Source organism: Heterodontus francisci, chromosome 18 (assembly GCF_036365525.1).
Source record: "Heterodontus francisci isolate sHetFra1 chromosome 18, sHetFra1.hap1, whole genome shotgun sequence".
Lineage (NCBI taxonomy): Eukaryota > Metazoa > Chordata > Chondrichthyes > Heterodontiformes > Heterodontidae > Heterodontus > Heterodontus francisci.
Window position 1 is genome coordinate 3,689,036 of NC_090388.1, and position 19,805 is coordinate 3,708,840.

The 19,805-nt window shown below is 44.0% G+C and overlaps 1 protein-coding gene across 2 annotated transcripts in view; it reads left to right on the forward strand.

Annotated features, from left to right (window-relative positions):
• syt1a (synaptotagmin Ia) overlaps positions 1–19,805 on the forward strand; it is a 632,547-nt gene that overhangs the window by 578,797 nt on the left and 33,945 nt on the right. For both annotated transcript variants that reach the window (XM_068050105.1, XM_068050104.1), the window contains one exon: positions 16,042–16,167. In XM_068050105.1, coding sequence (XP_067906206.1) covers positions 16,042–16,167 — 126 coding nt within the window. The remainder of the gene's footprint in view (positions 1–16,041; positions 16,168–19,805) is intronic.

Here is a 19,805-nt window from a genome sequence, read left to right on the forward strand (position 1 = left end):
AATTGCCCTTGAGAAGGTGGTGGTGAGCCGTCTTCTTGAACCGCTGCAGTCCACATGGGGTAGGTACACCCACAGTGCTGTTAGAGAGTTCCAGGATTTTGACCCAGTGACAGTGAAGGAACGACGATATAGTTCCAAGTCAGGATGGTGTGTGGCTTGGAGGGGTACGTGCAGATGGTGGTGTTCCTATGCAACTGCTGCCCTCGTCCTACTAATTGGTAGAGGTCGTGGGTTTGGAAGGTGCTGTCTATGGAGCCTTGGTGCATCGCTGCAGTGCATCTTCTAGATGGTATATACTGTGCATCGGTGGTGGAGGGAGTGAATGTTTGTGGATAGGCTGCTTTGAATCATAGAATCATGGAAGGTATAAGACACAGAAAGAGGCCACTTGGCCCATTGTGTCTGTACTGGCCGAAAAATGATCCACCTATTCTAATCCCACCTTCCAGCATTTGGTCCATAGCCCTGTAGATTACAACACCTGAGGTACATATTCAGACTCCTTTTGAATGAGTTGAGCGTTTTTGCCTCAACTACCCTTTCAGGCAGTGAGTTCTAGACCCCCACCACCCCCTGGGTGAAAAAGTTTTCACTTTTTCTAAGGTGGCGCAGTGGTTAGCACCGCAGCCTCACAGCTCTAGCAACCCAAGTTCCGTTCTGGGTACTGCCTGTGCTGAGTTTGCAAGTTCTCCCTGTGACTGTGTGGGTTTCTGCCGGGTGATCTGGTTTTTTACCACAGCCAGAGACTTGCAGGTTAATAGGTAAATTGGTCATTGGATATTGCCCCTAGTGTAGGTAGGTGGTGGGGATGTGGTAGGGAATGTGGGATTAATGTAGGCATGTTATTTGTTGGCACAGGCTCGGTGGGCCAAAGGGCCTGTTTCAGTGCTGTATGACTCATCTCCCCTCCAGTTTTTCTACCAATCACTTTAAATCTGTGCCCCCTCATCACTGACCTCTCTTCTAAGGTGAATAGACCCTTCACCTCCGCTCAAAATTTTGTACATTTCAATCAGATCTCCCCTCAGCCTGCTCTGTTCCAAGGAGAACAACCCCAGCCTATCCAATCTTTCCTCATATCTGCATTTTTCCAATCCTGGCAACATCCTCGTAAATCTCCTCTGTACCCTCTCTAGTGCAATTACATCCTTTCTGTAATGAGCTGACCGGAACTGCACACAGTACTCAATTTGTGGCCTAACCAATGAGTTATACAGTTCCAGCATAACCTCCCTGCTCTTATATTCTATACCTCGGCTAATAAAGGAAAGGATTCCATATGCCTTCTTAACCACCTTATTGACCTGTCCTGCTACCTTCAGGGATCTGTGGACATTCACTCCAAGGTCCCTCACTTCCTCTACACTTCTCAGTATTTTTCCATTAATCGTGTATTCCTTTGCCTTGTTTGACCTCCCCAAATGCATCACCTCACACTTCTCCAAGTTGAAATCCATTTGCCGCTTTTCTGCCCATCTGACCAGACCATTAATATCTTCAATATCAATAGCAGGGATAATCCAGGTAATTATAGACCGGTGAGCCTGACGTCAGTGGTAGGGAAGCTGCTGGAGAAGATACTGAGGGATAGGATCTATTCCCATTTGGAAGAAAATGGGCTTATCAGTGATAGGCAACATGGTTTTGTGCAGGGAAGGTCATGTCTTACCAACTTAATAGAATTCTTTGAGGAAGTGACAAAGTTGATTGATGAGGGAAGGGCTGTAGATGTCATATACATGGACTTCAGTAAGGCGTTTGATAAGGTTCCCCATGGTAGGTTGATGGAGAAAGTGAAGTCGCATGGGGTCCAGGGTGTACTAGCTAGATGGATAAAGAACTGGCTGGGCAACAGGAGACAGAGAGTAGCAGTGGAAGGGAGTTTCTCAAAATGGAGACGTGTGACCAGTGGTGTTCCACAGGGATCCGTGCTGGGACCACTGTTGTTTGTGATATACATAAATGATTTGGAGGAAAGTATAGGTGGTCTGATTAGCAAGTTTGCAGACGACACTAAGATTGGTGGAGTAGCAGATAGTGAAGGGGACTGTCAGAGAATACAGCAGAATATAGATAGATTGGAGAGTTGGGCAGAGAAATGGCAGATGGAGTTCAATCCGGGCAAATGCGAGGTGATGCATTTTGGATGGTCCAATTCAAGAGTGAACTATACAATAAATGGAAAAGTCCTGGGGAACATTGATGTACAGAGAGATTTGGGTGTTCAGCTCCATTGTTCCCTGAAGATGGCAACGCAGGTCAATAGAGTGGTCAAGAAGGCATATGGCATGCTTTCCTTCATCGGATGGGGTATTGAGTACAAGAGTTGGCAGGTCATGTTACAGTTGTATAAGACTTTGGTTCGGCCACATTTGGAATACTGCGTGCAGTTCTGGTCGCCACATTACCAAAAGGATGTAGATGCTTTGGAGAGGGTGCAGAGGAGATTCACCAGGATGTTGCCTGGTATGGAGGGCGCTAGCTATGAAGAGAGGTTGAGTAGATTAGGATTATTTTCATTAGAAAGATGGAGGTTGAGGGGGGACCTGATTGAGGTGTACAAAATCATGAGAGGTATAGACAGGGTGGATAGCAAGAAGCTTTTTCCCAGAGTGGGGGATTCAATTACTAGGGGTCACGAGTTCAAAGTGAGAGGGGAAAAGTTTAGGGGGGATATGCGTGGAAAGTTCTTTACGCAGAGGGTGGTGGGTGCCTGGAACACGTTGCCAGCGGAGGTGGTAGACGCGGGCACGATAGCGTCTTTTAAGATGTATCTAGACAGATACATGAATGGGCAGGAAGCAAAGAGATACAGACCCTTAGAAAATAGGCGACAGGTTTAGATAGAGGATCTGGATCGGCGCAGGCTTGGAGGGCCGAAGGGCCTGTTCCTGTGCTGTAATTTTCTTTGTTCTTTGTTGTTCTTTGTTCCTGCAGCCTACAGTTATCCTCCTCACTCTCTACCACATGGTCAATCTTTGTGTCGTCCGATAACTCCTTGATCATGCCCCCTACATTTACGTCCAAATTGTTAATATATACCACAAAAAGCAGGGAACCCAGTACTGAGCCCTGTGGAACACCACTGGAAATAGCCCTCCAGTCACTAAAACACCCATCAAAAACTACCTTTTGTTTCCTGCCACTGAGTCAATTTTGTATCCACCTTGCTGCATTTCCCTGGATCCCATGGGATTTTATTTTTTTAACCAGTCTGCCGTGTGGGACCTTGTCAAAAGCCTTGCTAAAATGCATGTAGACCACATCAACTGCACTACCCTCATCTATCTTCCTTGTTACTTCAACAAATTCAATCAAGTTGGTCAAACAAGATCTTCCCTTATCAAATCCATGCTGACTATCCTTGATTAACCTGTGCCTTTCTAAGTGACAGTTTATCCTGTCTCTCAGAATAGATTCCAATAATTTGCCCACTACTGAGGTTAGACTAACTGGCCTTTAATTATTTGGTCTATCCCTCGCTCCCCTTTTTAAACGGAGGTACGACGTTAGCAATTCTCCAATCCCCCTGGGTTGTTTGTAATCTTTGACTGAACAAAGAACAAAGAACAGTACAGCACAGGAACAGGCCATTCGGCCCTCCAAGCCTGCGCCGATCTTGATACCTGTCTAAACTAAAACCTTCTGCGCTTCTGAGGACCGTATCCCTCTATTCCCATCCTATTCATGTATTTGTCAAGATGCCTCTTAAACGTCTCTATGGTACCTGCTTCCACCACCTCACCCAGCAGCAAGTTCCAGGCACTCACCACCCTCTGTGTAAAAAACTTGCCTCGCACATCCCCTCTAAACTTTGCCCCTCGCACCTTAAACCTATGTCCCCTAGTAACTGACTCTTCCGCCCTGGGAAAAAGCTTCTGACTATCCACTCTGTCCATGCCACTCATAACTTTGTAAACCTCTAGCATGTCACCCCTCCACCTCCGTCGTTCCAGTGAAAACAATCTGAGTTTATCCAACGTCTCCTCATAGCTATTGTTTGAGGTGTTGTAGATTTCTGGTGGTTAAGATTTCAGACTGGAGGTGGTGGTTACTTTCAGTTCTCTGCTGCAGCATATTGAAGTGTAGAATTAGCAGCAGGTCTTATTCTTCTTGGTTAGGCTGGATTTTTCCACAGCCCCTGTTGATGTTGCTGTGATCTCTCCCTCTCTTTCCTGAGGGTTGCCGTTTAAGAGCAAAATCCATCAAGTTAGAATTTCTGTCAGTTGACACATGGCCTTCTCCCTTTCTTTGACCACACAATGGACCAGGATGTGGAATCCATAGCTATCTATTAATGTTTGGATGAGAATCATTCTGGTATGATGTGTCTACTTCACACTTTCTTTGTTTCAGAAGAAATCCATTCAATTTAGGAATGTTTCAGGATGGGTATAGTCGACACCTCTTAGGCTGGAATGTATCCTTTCGAGACAGTGACACAGTTTGAATACACCAGCCAAGTCATTTGACCTTTGGTGGCCATCTTGCAGCATATTGTCCACTTTTAAAGGAGAAGTCAATTTCAAAGAGTCCACATTGAATAAAGTTCATATCTTAAAAGTAGCAATATGATATGTCTTTACTGAACATGACAATTCCAAGATCAAAAAAACCTCCCAACTCCCAGCTCTCGGGGCTTGTGGTTATCATTTACTTTACCTCCAATGAGTGAAATTAGAAGTTAACACTGCTCTGTGAACCCCCCTCATACTCCCTGTTGGTCATAGACCTCCAGAAAAGGCTGATGGTTTTAGAAACATCCCACCATGATACACCAAGTCTTTCAGTCTGATGGGAATCCTCTGTTTCTCTGAAGATTCTCCTGAACCTGTCAACACTCTCCTTAACTCTGTTATAATGGCAGACTCCAAGAGCACTCATCTCAATCAAGGTTTATTTTCATTCTGTTCAGCAAAGCTGGTGAACTTCAAATTTAACAAGCGCTTAAGATGTTGTTCCTTTCCTATCAGGTTGTAGAGACTAGTCTTCAATGTAGCTCCATTATTCAATTCCGAGATGTATCCTACTCTTTATGTAAATAACCAATGACAGGGGAGATTTTTAGACACAATTGGGGGTGAACTGAATGATAGCTCATGTGGACCATTGAAGCACCTGAATCTGAAATAGTCTTTACATTAAAAAAAATTACCTTAATTTTTCATTATGGTTACATAGTATGTGATGAGTAGAGCATGCTCAGGAGGAACAGGTGACTTTGGACCTTTGGTTCCCAAAGCTCTCCAGCACTGGGGGTATTCCTCCCCTCAGGTCTGGGTCTGTTGTAGATTCATTGGTTATGATTTTATGGCCCTTCCTGAGGAGGGGGGCAGAGGACCTGTCACCAAGCACTCTTACTGGAGGTGAGATGGGCCGATGATGTCCTTCTCACCCAGAGGCCAATTGAGGCCCGTAAGCAGCCTATTAACAGCCAGAATGGGGACCCTCCACCATGCAAGGCAGTCACCTTGTAACATGAGGCATCTTCCCTGCTGGCTTGGGGGTGGAGCGGTTCCCTCCTCTGTGTGCAAACTGTGGCCCACGGAGGACCCCCACCGGGAACCAGTTTACCCCCTGGACTGCACAATCACCACTCCCACAGCCCCCTCAACAGGGCCTTCCGGATTGGCCCCGGCAACCCTGCCTCACCTACCTCTGGTCTGGGGTTCCAGCGCTGGGCCTGGGTCTGAGGTCTCTGCAGTAATGACAGCGGCCACCGCTCCCGGTGGCACTGACAATATTGCTGAGCTGCTGACCATCTGATTGGCAGGCAGCTCGTGGAGGTGGGATCCCCTGCTTTAAAGGGACGGAGATCCCAGCTCATGATTCTTTGATTTAAAAAGACCAGAAAATCACTCCGGAGGTGGGGGTGAGGGGCTGCGAAAAGGCAGAGACGAGGATCCCCCTGCCGTTTTGGCCTGGCATTGGGAGCCCCGCCTCCGACACAAAATCCAGCCCATTAATGTAGTTTGATCACTCTGATTGGTCAATAACTCTCTTATCATTGTATCATGTGAACTGGATGGACCTTAGGCTTTTCTCGTCTCACTGTTCCAATGTTCCTACATTTGTCAATCAAAATATTCAATGGGAAGCTATGGATCACACACATGAGGATTCCATTACTAACTCACTCTATTTTATCAATCACCATTGATCAGATTGTTGTCACTCAGAATAATAGCGGGTGCTTTCAGCAATAGGGAAGATATACCTTCGTGTGGCCAAGAAGATTTCCAGAAGGCATTTGAAAAGGTGGCACATCAAAGGTTATTTCAGACAATAAAAGCTCATGGTATAGGGGGCAACATATTGGCATGGATAGAAGATTAGCGAACGACCAGGAAACAGAGAGTAGGCACAAATGAGTCATTTTCTGGTTGGCAAGATGTAACTAGTGGTGTGCCACAGGATCAGTGCTGGGGTCTCAACATTTTACAATTTATATAAATGACTTGGATGAAGGGACTGAAGGTATGGTTGCTAAATTTGCTGATGACACAAAGATAGGTTGTATGTAAGTTGTGAAGAGGAGGCTACAAATGAATATAGATAGGTTAAGCGAGTGAGTGAGCAAAGATCTGGCAAATGGAGTATAATGTGGGAAAATGTGAAATTGTCCATTTTGGCAGGAAGAATAAAAAAGAAGCATATTATCTAAATGGTGAGAGATTGCAGAGCTCCGAGATGCAGAGGGATCTGGGTGGCCAAGTGCATGAATCGTAAAAGGTTAGTATGCAAGTACAGCATGTAATTAGGAAGGCTAATAGAAGGTTATTGTTTATTGTGAGGGAAATTGAATACTAAAGTAGGGAGGTTACGCTTCAGTTGTACAGGGCATTGGTGAGACCACAACTGGAGTACTGTGTACAGTACTGGTCTCCTTATTCAGAGTCATACAGCACTGAAACAGGCCCTTTGGCCCACTGTGTCTGTGCCGACCATCAACCACCCATTTATACTAATCCTACATTAATCCTATATTCCCTGCCACATCCCTATCAATTCTCCTACTACCTACTTACACTAGGAGCAATTTACAATGGCCAATTTACCTATCAACCTGCAAGTCTTTGGCTGTGGGAGGAAACCAGAGCACCTGGCAGAAACCCATGCAGTCACAGGGAGAACTTGCAAACTCCACACAGGCAGTACCCAGAACCGAACCCGGGTTGCTAGAGCTGTGAGGCTGTAGTGCTAGCCACTGCACCACTTTAAGGAAGGATGTAAATGTATTGGAAGTAGTTCAGAGAAGGTTTACTACACTACCACCTGAAATGAGCGGGTTGTCTTATGAGGAAAGATTGGACAAGCTAGGCTTGTATTCGCTGGAGTTTAGAAGAGTAAGAGGTGACTTGATTGAACCATATAAGATCCTGAGGGGTCTTGACAGGGTGGATGTGGAAAGGATGTTTCCCCTTGTGGGAGAATCTAGAACTAGGGGTCACTGTTTAAAAATAAGGGGTCGCCCATTTAAAACAGAGATGAGGAGAAATTTTTTCTTTTAGAGGGTCGTGAGTCTTTGGAACTCTCTTCCTCGAAAGGTGGTGGAAGCAGAGTCTTTGAATATTTTTAAGGCAGAGGTAGATAGATTCTTGATTAGCAAGGGGGTGAAAGGTTATTGGGGGTAGGCGGGAATATGGAGTTGACAATACAATCAGATCAGCCATGATCTTGTTGAATGGCAGAGCAGGCTCAAGGGGCCAAGTGGCCTACACTTGCTCCTAATTCATATGTTCATATGTGAAACAGATAGAATCAGGCTGAAACAAGGTTGTGGCAGAGATTTGAGCACACAATCGAGGCCAACTCTCACAGTGCAGAACTAAGGGAGTGCCACACTGCCAGAGGTGCCATCATTAAACTGAAGTCCTGGCTCCTTGCTGAGCAGACCAAAACAATTCCATGGTGTTACTCGAAGAATTCTTCCAGTGTTCTGGCCAACATTTCTCCCTCAACCAACAGCAGCAGAATACAGATTAACTGGTCGTTCATTTCACTTGCTGTTTGTAGGAGCTTGCTGTGCAGAAACTGGCTGTCATGTTCCTATACAGCAGCATTTCAACAGTAATTCATTGGAAGTGAGGCACTTTGACATTGTGATGAGATACTAAGATTCCTTCTTCCATTCCGCAGTGCTCATTGAGGATGCTTCATTATCAAGGTTTGGGTTGTTTCTACAACCAGAATTTAAGATTAATCAGTGATAGAGGAGCAGGATTCTGGTATGTGCAAGAATGCAGGTCTAAGCACTGACAACACCCTGAAGGGTGTGGCAGTCAATGTGTGTAATATGTTGGGTTCATCTTTTTGAAACAGCTCTGTAATCTCTATTAACACACAGTAATCTCACATGAGATTACAAATTAAAGCGGCTGAATCTCATTCCAGAATGGGGTTTCCTCCTCCGCTTTCTCCACTGCACCCCCACCCCGCCCCCCACCCTTCACTGCCCGCCCCCCCGCCGCCCACCTCCCCATCCCCCAGTACTATTTTAACATTTTCTTTTTTAGGATATCTTTCTGTCAGTCTCCATTCAATTTTCCCCTCTGTATACTGCCCATCCACTGGAAAAATTAACAGAACCTTAGTCTTTCTGGTGGGGGTGGGTGTGTTTGTTTATCTGTGTTTTTCACTGTCTTGGTGAATAATCTAATAATCAGCAGAGGATTTGAATAACCTCTGTTGGGTTTTTTGTGTGCACACATACATGTACATGTGAATATGTGTGTATGCACTGATGCGTGTGTATATGCGTGCCCATATCTGCACGTTTGTGTGTGTACCCACAAGTGTATAAACATGCACATGTGTGTAAGTGCATGTCTGCCTGCATGTATGTATGTGTATGTATGTGTGGACTTGCACATCTGTGTGCATTGGTTTGGGAATGTATACGTTGTGCTTGTGGCAGTGCAGGTGAAATATTAAGCAGTGTCCCATTTACACTGTGCAATACTGATGAACCAAGAATACACAGACATAGGAAATTGACTGCACCAATTAACATTTGCCTTCAACAAGTGCGTTCTCCTACAATCTGCAGCTCTGCGGCCCAACCTCTTCAGTATTTTCCACTTTGATCTTTGACTTAGGTGGAAATAAATTCTTCATCTGTCTCCCTGAACGATCTAATAATCTGTGGAAAATATGAATAATTGCTGTTTGGTTTTTGTTGGCCACACGATATGAATCAGTATACTAAATATATCTGAAATGAGCTTCGTATCTGATTGCTTGAGGTATTCAGAAGGAATGCAGCTTAACTGAATTGAGCCATTACATCATCTTCCCCACAACATCTCGCAATAATATGAGATTCTAGCAGATAACCCTGAAGCAAAATTATTAAACAGGAAGAAAGAAATACTTCAAAGGCTGGGACTAAACTATGAGACTTGCTATGTATTATATTTGATATGATAGTGATAAGATTGCTGAAAAGTTCCATTTAATTTATACAATGGAATCCACTTAGAATGAACTCTCTCTCTGGGCATTTCTTTGCGGACGAAGATTTTGGGAAGGTTGTAGCCATCGGTTGCCGGCCAATCTGTGACCAGCAGATTCTCCCACAGCAGGTACAAGTGAAGGTGTAGTCGCTGCTGGGGGCAATTGGACCTATCATTCTCTTTCTCTTTCACGCTGGTTCTTCACTCAGTCTCAAAGGTGTCTGTAACCCTCCTGATGTAGCATCTCCAGGCATCACGATCTATGGCCTGCGCTTCTCATTGGCGATGGTCGATGTGGCACAGAGAGGGACTTCTTCAGGGAGTCCTTGAAATGTTTGCATGGCGCCCCTCTGTTCCATTTACCCGTGGTCAGCTCTCCACACAACACTAGCTTGGGCAGGTGACTGTCGTCCATCCGGGCAATGTGACCCGCCCAACACAGTTGTCTTTACAGGAGGATGGCCTCGATGCTGGTGATGTTGGCTGTTTCCAGGACTTCAATGTTTGTGATATGGTCCTGCCAATGGATCTTGAGGATGCTGTGGAGGCAGCGCTGATGGAAGCACTCTAGAAGGTGTACATGACAGCGGTATAGGACCCATGGCTCGGCGCCATTCAGAAGGGTGGTGAGGACTATGGCTTTGTACACTTTGAGTTTGGTCTATGCTCTGAGGCTGTGGTTACTCCACACACACTTGTAGAGTCTGCCGAATGTACTGTTTGCTTTTGAGAGCCGATTGTCCACTTCCTTGTCTATGGTGGCATCAAACGAGATGACGCTCCCCAAATAAGTAAATTGCTTGACAGCATTCAGCTCGGTTCCCTCGATGACAATGCTTGGTGGTTTATATTCTTCTTGAGGTGCAGGCTGATGCAGGACTTCAGTTTTTTTAAAACTGATTTTTAGTTGGAAGAGTTGTGCCACCTCGGAAAAATGTGTTGTTATACATTGCAAGTCTGACTGACTGTGTGCCAGGAGAGCACAGTCATCGGCGAAAAGAAGTTCACGGATGAGTTTTTCTTGTGTCTTTGTGTGAGCTTGAAGATGCCTGAGGTTGAAAAGGACTCCATCAGTCCGGAAGCATAACTAAACTCCCTCCTTAAGGTCTTCCGTTGCCTGCTGCAGCATCATGCTGGAAAAGTTGGTGAATAAGGTCGGGGCCAGCACACATCCCTGCCTCACACCACTGGAGATTCAGAAGGGACTCCAGAGGTCGTTGTTTTGCTTGACTTGTCTGTACTGATTTTCATGAAACTGCTTCACCATGGTCAGGAACCTGGGTGGGCATCCAAGTTTTTCAAGGATTTTCCAAAGTCCATCTCTGCTCACAGTGTCGAATGCCTTGGTGAGGTCTACGAAAGTGACATACAGACCTTTGTTTTGCTCACGACACTTCTCTTGTAATTGTCTGAGTGCAAATACCATGTCTGTGGTGCCTCTGTTTGCTCTGAAACCACACTGGCTCTCTGGGAGGTTTTCTTCTGCAATGGTAGGCCCAAGCCTGTTCAGAAGTATTCTAGCCAGGATCTTCCCAGCAATAGAAAGGAGGGTGATCCCACTGTAGCTGGAGGAGTCAGATTTTTTCTCCTTTGTTTTTGTACAAGGTGATGATAACGGCATCACGAAGATCCTGTGGAATGTAGAATGAACTATGAAACAAATAATTAGTGACCTCCTCCACCCCTCAACCCTCCGAGATCTAGGGAAGCTAGGGAGGAGATTGCAGAGCCTTTGTCCTTGATCTTTATGTCGTCATTGTCGACAGGAATAGTGCCGGAAGACTGGAGGATAGCAAATGTTGTCCCCTTGTTCAAGAAGGGGAGTAGAGACAGCCCTGGTAATTATAGACCTGTGAGCCTTACTTCGGTTGTGGGTAAAATGTTGGAAAAGGTTATAAGAGACAGGATTTATAATCATCTTGAAAAGAATAAGTTCATTAGCGATAGTCAGCACGGTTTTGTGACGGGTAGGTCATGCCTCACAAACCTTATTGAGTTTTTCGAGAAGGTGACCAAACAGGTGGATGAGGGTAAAGCAGTGGATGTGGTGTATATGGATTTCAGTAAGGCGTTTGATAAGGTTCCCCACGGTAGGCTATTGCAGAAAATACGGAAGTATGGGGTTGAAGGTGATTTAGAGCTTTGGATCAGAAATTGGCTAGCTGAAAGAAGACAGAGGGTGGTGGTTGATGGTAAATGTTCATCCTGGAGTTTAGTTATTAGTGGTGTACCGCAAGGATCTGTTTTGGGGCCACTGCTGTTTGTCATTTTTATAAATGACCTGGAAGAGGGTGTAGAAGGGTGGGTTAGTAAATTTGCGGATGACACTAAGGTCGGTGGAGTTGTGGATAGTGCCGAAGGATGTTGTAGGGTACAGAGGGACATAGATAGGCTGCAGAGCTGGGCTGAGAGATGGCAAATGGAGTTTAATGCAGAAAAGTGTGAGGTGATTCACTTTGGAAGGAGTAACAGGAATGCAGAGTACTGGGCTAATGGGAAGATTCTTGGTAGTGTAGATGAACAGAGAGATCTTGGTATCCAGGTGCATAAATCCCTGAAGGTTGCTACCCAGGTTAATAGGGCTGTTAAGAAGGCATATGGTGTGTTAGCTTTTATTAGTAGGGGGATCGAGTTTCGGAGCCACGATGTCATGCTGCAGCTGTACAAAACTCTGGTGAGACCGCACCTGGAGTATTGCGTGCAGTTCTGGTCACCGCATTATAGGAAGGATGTGGAAGCTATGGAAAGGGTACAGAGGAGATTTACTAGGATGTTGCCTGGTATGGAGGGAAGGTCTTACGAGGAAAGGCTGAGGGACTTGAGGTTGTTTTCGTTGGAGAGAAGGAGGAGGAGAGGTGACTTAATAGAGACATATAAGATAATCAGAGGGTTAGATAGGGTGGATAGTGAGAGTCTTTTTCCTCGGATGGTGATGGCAAACACGAGGGGACATAGCTTTAAGTTGAGGGGTGATAGATATAGGACAGATGTGAGAGGTAGTTTCTTTACTCAGAGAGTATTAGGGGCGTGGAACGCCCTGCCTGCAACAGTAGTAGACTCGCCAACTTTAAGGGCATTTAAGTGGTCATTGGATAGACATATGGATGAAAATGGAATAGTGTAGGTCAGATGGTTTCACAGGTCGGCGCAACATCGAGGGCTGAAGGGCCTGTACTGCGCTGTAATGTTCTAATTCTAATTCTAATCTCTGCATTCCCCCAATTCTGGCCCCTTGAGCACCCTGATTTTAATCAGTCCACCATTGGCGGCTGTGACTTCAGCTGCCTGGGCCCTAAGCTCCAGGATTCTCTTCCTAAACCTCTCCACCTCTCCACCCTCCTTGAAACACTCCTTAAAATCTAAATCTTTGACCAAGCTTTTGGTCACCTGTCCTAATAACTCCTCATGTGTTTTGGTGTCAAATTTTGATTGGTACTGCACCTGTGAAGCACCTTGGAAAGTTTTACTACATTAAAATCACTGTATTATTGTTATTGTTATTATAGAACGTGCTAATATTGAGTTTTATTGAAGTAACAGGTGACTGATGCCATGCTGTCTGGTCTGTGTCACCACCCATATCCAATTCCACCCCTTCCCCTCCACCCAACCAAACCCGTGATCTCTGATTTTAAAAAAACATTTCAATCAGTGAAGCTGAAGTTCTCAAGATGCCTTTGAGAAGTGTCAGCGGCTTAAAATGTCACCAGATGTCACTTTGCTAGTTGGAACTGCTGACTCTTTGGGTTGGATTGCAGCACTCAGGGAAGCCTGGAATTACACAGGGTGCACTTAATTAAATCATCTGAACATTTTTCAGTCACTTCTTTTCAAGAGTATGTCTGTTTCTGAAAATATTTGTTGCTGGAGAGGGCTAAATATTTCCAATGCTTTCCCCTCCACTAATATGTGTGCTGGAGAGTGAAAACATATTTTCAAAGTTATTTGGCAAACCTTTGAAGCAGATAATGCTAACAGACTCGTTAAAGGTACTCATTGACACACAGAATCCTCTAGTGTCACCTTTTACTATTGTTGTCGTAGGACCTGGAGAACTGATTCTATGCTCTTAAAATTGACACTGACTCATCAGAAACTAGTAAAATAATTATATTTTGATTAATTTATAGTGAGTTAAGTTGTGCACAAAACATGCACAGATCTCCAAAAAAGATACAAAGATCAATAAATGATCCCCAGGTACTAGTGAAAAATTCATGTTAAAGACTGGACAGCTAAGGTGAACTATAACTGTGATGGCTGTGCTATTTTTATTGAGATCATTTCTCCATGTTTGCTCGGTTTCTTTATTTAATGCTTGTGTGTGGTTGCTATAATTTTTATTTCTTCCTTCTATGTCCTTCCTTATCTGTGTTTATCTCATGACTGTTCTGGATTATCCATTGTGGTAGGTTTTTTTCAATGTTTGCATCCCTGATTCTAGTTTTCTCCCGTAAGATAGTTTAATTCTCTCATGCATTTTTGAGCTGAGCCAACTTTGATTTGAAGGATAATGGTCTCTTACTGGAAATTCTCAGCCAAGCAAAATCCTATACAAAACAGACAAAGATTCCCTGGATTTCTCAATTCTCTCAATGATACATTTCAGCATGTTTTAAATTAAAAATGGTTTTTGACCTCAAAGTCCTTTTCTTTACAACTCTGCGAAGCACCATGGGATGTTTTTGCTACATTAAAGTTGCTCTATAAGTAGTAATCAGTTTACCCGGACACACCAACATGGTCAGAAAGATGGCTAGATACTTTTAAAAGCAATGTTTAGAGTAAGAAAGTAACAACAATTGTTGCGTTTAGAAGACGGGGGGTGGTGGTGGTGGTGGTGGTGATCTGTTCAAAGTCTTTAAAATGATAAAGGGATTCAGTAGAGTAGATACAGAGAGAAACTATTTCCACTAGTTAGGGAGGACAAGAGGGGGCACAATCTTCAAAATAGAGCTCGACCATTTAGGAGCAAAATCACTTTTTCACACAAAGGGTAGTGGAAATCTGGAACTCCCTCCCAAAAGGTTGTGGATTCTGGGGTTCAATTGAAATTTTCAAGACTATGGTCAATAGATTTTGTTGGGTAAGGGGTGTCAAGGGATATGGAGCCAAGGCAGGTAAATGGCATTGAGGTACAAATCAGTCATGATCTGATTGAATAGCAAGACAGACTCGAGGGGCTGAATGATCTCCTCCAGTTCCTATATTCCTATATAGACTATGACCAAAAACGAAGGCAAAATTGATCCAAGGGCTTTCATTTTCAAGCATTTCTACAAAGGTGGAATGGAGTGGATTTCTCTTAATTACACTTTTAGGAATAATTCTTCCAGAAAAGCTGAGGGTCATTCTCATTACTGGGATTGCTAGAGGAGGTTTATAAAAACAGCTCCACCCATACACGGTGGTGCATAATGTCCCCCTGAATGTGAGCAGCAATCATGACATATGATAGCACATAATCTCCCACAGATACTTTATCCTTTCACTAACACACACCATTACCTTTAGAGTAAATTCAAACTCAGATGATTCACTTTGAGCTAAAGTTTGAGCTGGAAACAAAGGATAGTGGAAATCTGGAACACAGTCCCCCAAAGAGCTATTGAGACTGGAGTTCAATTGAGTGAGTGATTTTTGTGAGGGAAGGGTGTTAAGAGTTACAGAACCAAGGTGGGTAAATGGAGTTAAGATGCAGATGAGCCAGGATTAAATTGGATGGGAGAACAAGATCGATTGGCTGAATGGTCTCCTCTTGTTCCTATGTTCCAAACAAGAGGTAGTGCGAATCATATCACATAGAGGCCACAACTTGTGCATTTGCTCCAACAATGCGCATAATTAATAGGTCTGAATATTGCAATATACTGAAGTCCTCAGTGTTATTGTCAAATTACATTAAAGGGAAAAACAATGCTCTGCTCTTGATGAATGAAATACATCTATTATCCCAAAATCTCAAGTTGGCTTGAAGCTAAGAATTGGGAAATGGAGATTTAGGAACAATATGTACTTTATTTAGAAAAGTATTGTTGGCATGAACCAACCCTGTTACCTTCGTGAATTAATCATTAATTAAAAAGTCTAATCTGAACGTTTTCTCAGAATGAAACCTATTTAGCTGTAATTTTGGATAGAGAGGAAAAAAACATTAAAGCTGCACAAATCTGACATTGTTTATAGTTACTGCATGTAACCACGCTGGGCTGGGTTCTGATAAACTAGTATTATCTTGCCTGTTATCAGCATGTTCTATCTACAATTTTCAGATAAGGATATTGTCAATAGTCCAGAATTTGGTTTAATAACAAGTTGGCGTGCTCGACAGTTTTAGATGGTGTTTGCAAATTTAAAGTACTTGCCTGTGGGATTGTGCACTTTACACTAGCTGTACGCTGGCTTGAAAACCTCCCAGTAGCAATAATATAACAAAGCTATACTTTGTGCCTGGGCTAATGAAGATTAAATCATCTACTGCCTGCTTGTAATAGCTTTTCAGTAAATTCAGAGATTGACTCTCCACCTATGAATCTCCATCAAATGGAACACACAATGTATTATAACATGCCTTCCCTTCCCACAGGCTCTGAAGGATGATGATGATGATGTGGAGACAGGCCTAACTGCAGAAGGGAAGGAAGAAGAGAAAGAGGAGGAGAAACTCGGGAAGCTCCAGTTCTCCTTGGATTACGACTTTCAGAACAATCAGGTATGTTGAGATGTACGTATGTTTAAAGCAGAGATGACAGATTTCTAAATACAAATGACATAAGGGGATATGAGAGTAGTGTGGGGAAAAAGGCATTGAAGTGGAAGATCAGCCATGATCATATTGAATGGCGGGGCAGGCTCAATGGACTGAATGGTCTACTCCTGCTCCTATGTTCCTCCAAAATATATGCCTAAAGAAACGAAAGTAGCAAAGTTTTGTTTCTACCTGGCAGGATACTATAGAAAAGCCTTAACCTACTGACAAAACCATCAAATTAGCGATTGCAGCAAGTGGGTTTTTTATTTTGCGTAGAGTAGGATTTTATCCCTGCCTTAGTTTGGTGCAGGCCTTAGCATAAAACATTGGTGCCTTTGGAAACCTTTTCTGAGCTACTTTAATCAGAGACTTGCAGCCACATTGCTGAGAGACGAATCTTGAGAATATTCTAGTTAATACACTGTCTTAGCCTCTGCGTCTTCCTTATGGAGAATAATGCATAATCACATCATTCAGGCCTTGCTGCAGGAAGCAAGTGGACATTTTGCACAAAACAACAGGGCCTAAATCCTGGCACCAGAACAGAGAGGCCTGAGCATTGTCCGAATTTCGTCCTCAGGACTCATTATAATTATTAAGGCTAGCTTCGGGCACTGGTCAGGTGCCCTAATGCATCTCTCCAAGTTGGGGCCTAAACAATATCAGCTTGCACCAAGGCCTATGGGGAAGAGGGGTCAGGGCAGGCAGACCGGAGGGTGTGGGGGGAGGGGTGGAGGGAGCGTGAGAACCCATCTTGTCCTTATGAATTCTAGGAAAGCTGGCCTAACTAGCAGACCTTTAAGGAGGCCCCCACCCAACCACCGTCAGACCCCTTAAAACCCAGTCGGAAGTTGCAAAACACCAGCACCGACTACTGTAAATAAATTTACAAGGACCAGGTCAGAAATTTCAATCAGCCACCAGTTCAGCAGTGGCTCGAATGCCCAGTATAGATCAGTTATTAGTGCATCCACTTCATGCCCAATCTTGTATCTACGCCTCAAAGTCTTTCTAGCTTTGTCTGCAATTTCTTTTCCAATCAGCGCAGATAAACAACAACATATGATATGTTATTGAAGGTGTAATCACAGTCACTAATACATTAGGGAACTCAGGCATTTTCTCCTAACGAACTACCCCTAAAAAAGGATGGATTCTCCTCACTGCCTCATCATTCTACTGCAGAACCATCCCATAATAGAAACTCTCAGGGCAGCCGACAGATCTCATCTGTCTCCTGGATCGCAGTGCAGCATAGTAGAAATGGTTTGCGTATATTTTCTGAAGTCTGGTACGTTAATGTCAGTCTCATGGGTACATTAATGAAAAGCATTTGTGTCTGAGTGTGGACCTTCTAGACATTTCACTTCCGGCTTTTATGAGGCAAGGACAGCGCCACATAACACAAAAGCAAAATACTGTGGATGCTTGAAATCTGAAACAAAAACAGAAAATGCTGAAAATACTCAGCAGATCTGGCAGCGTCTGTGGAGAGAGAAGCAGAGTTAATGGGCTGGATTTTATGCACCCCCTGAGGCGGGGTCAGAGGCAGGGGGGCATGGAGAATTACGATGGATGGCGGGGGGTGGAGGGTCTGTCGCCTCCCCATTGCCAAGCGTTCTTCCCAGTGATGGGATAGGCCAATGACCGCCTTCCTACCCAGAGGCCAATTGAGGCCCTTAAGTGGCCTATTAACGATCAATTATGGGCCTCTTCCTGCCGCCACTGGGATCTTACCAGCAGCTGGGGAGGGTGGGTGCCTCCGCCACGCAGGGACGGTGCCTTGTAACACCAGGCACACTCCCCGCAGGCCTGTGGGGGGGAGGGTTTTCTTCCTCATGGGGAATTTTTGGCCCATAAAGGACCCCCACTTTTGCCAGTCGTAATGAAAGGTCACCGACCTGAAATGTGAACATTGTTTTTCTCTCCACAGATACTGCCTGACTTGCTGATTATTTCCAGTATTTTCTGTTTTTGTTTCAAAGCACCATATAAGGTCTTCACTTGCCCAAGGAGAATATACAATCCATGAGCTCAAATTAGTTTCATATTTTAAAATGGAGCTAATGGTTAATTTTCATGCAAGGTTTTATTCATTTTTTTAAGCAAACCAAATAAAAAGGATTGTTGGTCTTGGATTAAGTCTGCAGTTAATTTTCCAACACAAATTGATATAGAGGAAGTATTTGATAGGCTGTCTGAAAGTAAAGTGGATAAAGCACCAGGACTGGATGTGATGCATCCAAGGATACTGAGGGAAGTGAGGGTGGAAATCGTGGAGACACTGGCCATAGTTTTTCAGTCTTCCTTAGATTCAGGAGTGCCAGAGGACTGGAGAATTGCAAACTTTACGCCCTTGTTCAAAAAAGGGTGTAAAGATAAGCCCAGCAACTGCAGGCCAGTCAGTTTAACTTCGGTGGTGGGAAAACGTCTAGAAAAAATAATTTGGGACAAAATCGATAGTCACATGGACAAATGCAAGTTAATTAAGGAAAGCCAGCATGGATTTCTTAAGGGAAAATCATCTTTAACTAACTTGCTGGAGATTTTTGAGGAGGTAACAGAGAGGGTTGATGAGGGCAATGCTGTTGATGTGGTGTACATGGACTTTCAAAAGGCGTTTGATACAGTGACACACAACAGACTTGTGAGCAAACTTGCAGCTCATGGAATAAAAAGTACGGTAGCAACATGGATATGGAATTGACTGAGTGACAGCAAACAAAAAGTAATGGTTAATGGATGTTTTTCGGGCTGGAGGAAGGTTTGTAGTGGAGTTCCCCAGGGATCAGTATTGGGACCCTTGCTTTTCCTGAAATATATTAATGTCCTCGACCTTGGTGTACAGGGCACAATTTCAAAGTTTGCAGATGATACAAAACTTGGAAGCGTTGTGAGGAGGATAGTTTAGAACTTCAAAAGGACATAGACAAGTTGGTGGAATGGGCAGGCAAGTGGCAGATGAAGTTCAATGCGGAGAAATGTGAAGTGATTCATTTTGGTAGGAAGAACATGGTGAGACAATATAGAATAAAGGATACAATTCTAAAGGGGGTGCAGGACCAGAGGGACCTAGGTGTATATGTGCCTAAGTCATTGAAGGTGACAGGACAGGTTGAGAGAGCAGTTAATAAAGCATACAGTATCCTGGGCTTTATTAATAGGGTCATAGAGTACAAGAGCAAGGAAGTTATGTTGAACTTGTATAAGACACTAGTTCAGCCTCAGCTGGAGTATTGCGTCCAGTTCTGGGAAAGATGTGAGGGCATTAGGGAGAGTACAGAAGAAATTCATGAGATTGGTTCTAGGGATGAGTAATTTCAGTTATGAAGATAGATTGGATAAGTTAGGACTGTTTTCCTTGGAGAAGAGAAGGCTGAGAGGTGATTTGATAGAGGTATTCAAAATCATGAGGGGTCTGGACAGAGTAGATAGAGAGAAACTGTTCCCACTTGTGAAAGGATTGAGAATGAGAGGGCACAGATTTAAAGTATTTGGTAAGAGAAGCAAAAGTGACATGAGGAACAACTTTTTCAGCGAGTGGTTAAGGTCTGGAATGCGCTGCCTGAGAATGTGATGGAGGCAGGTTCAGTTGAAGC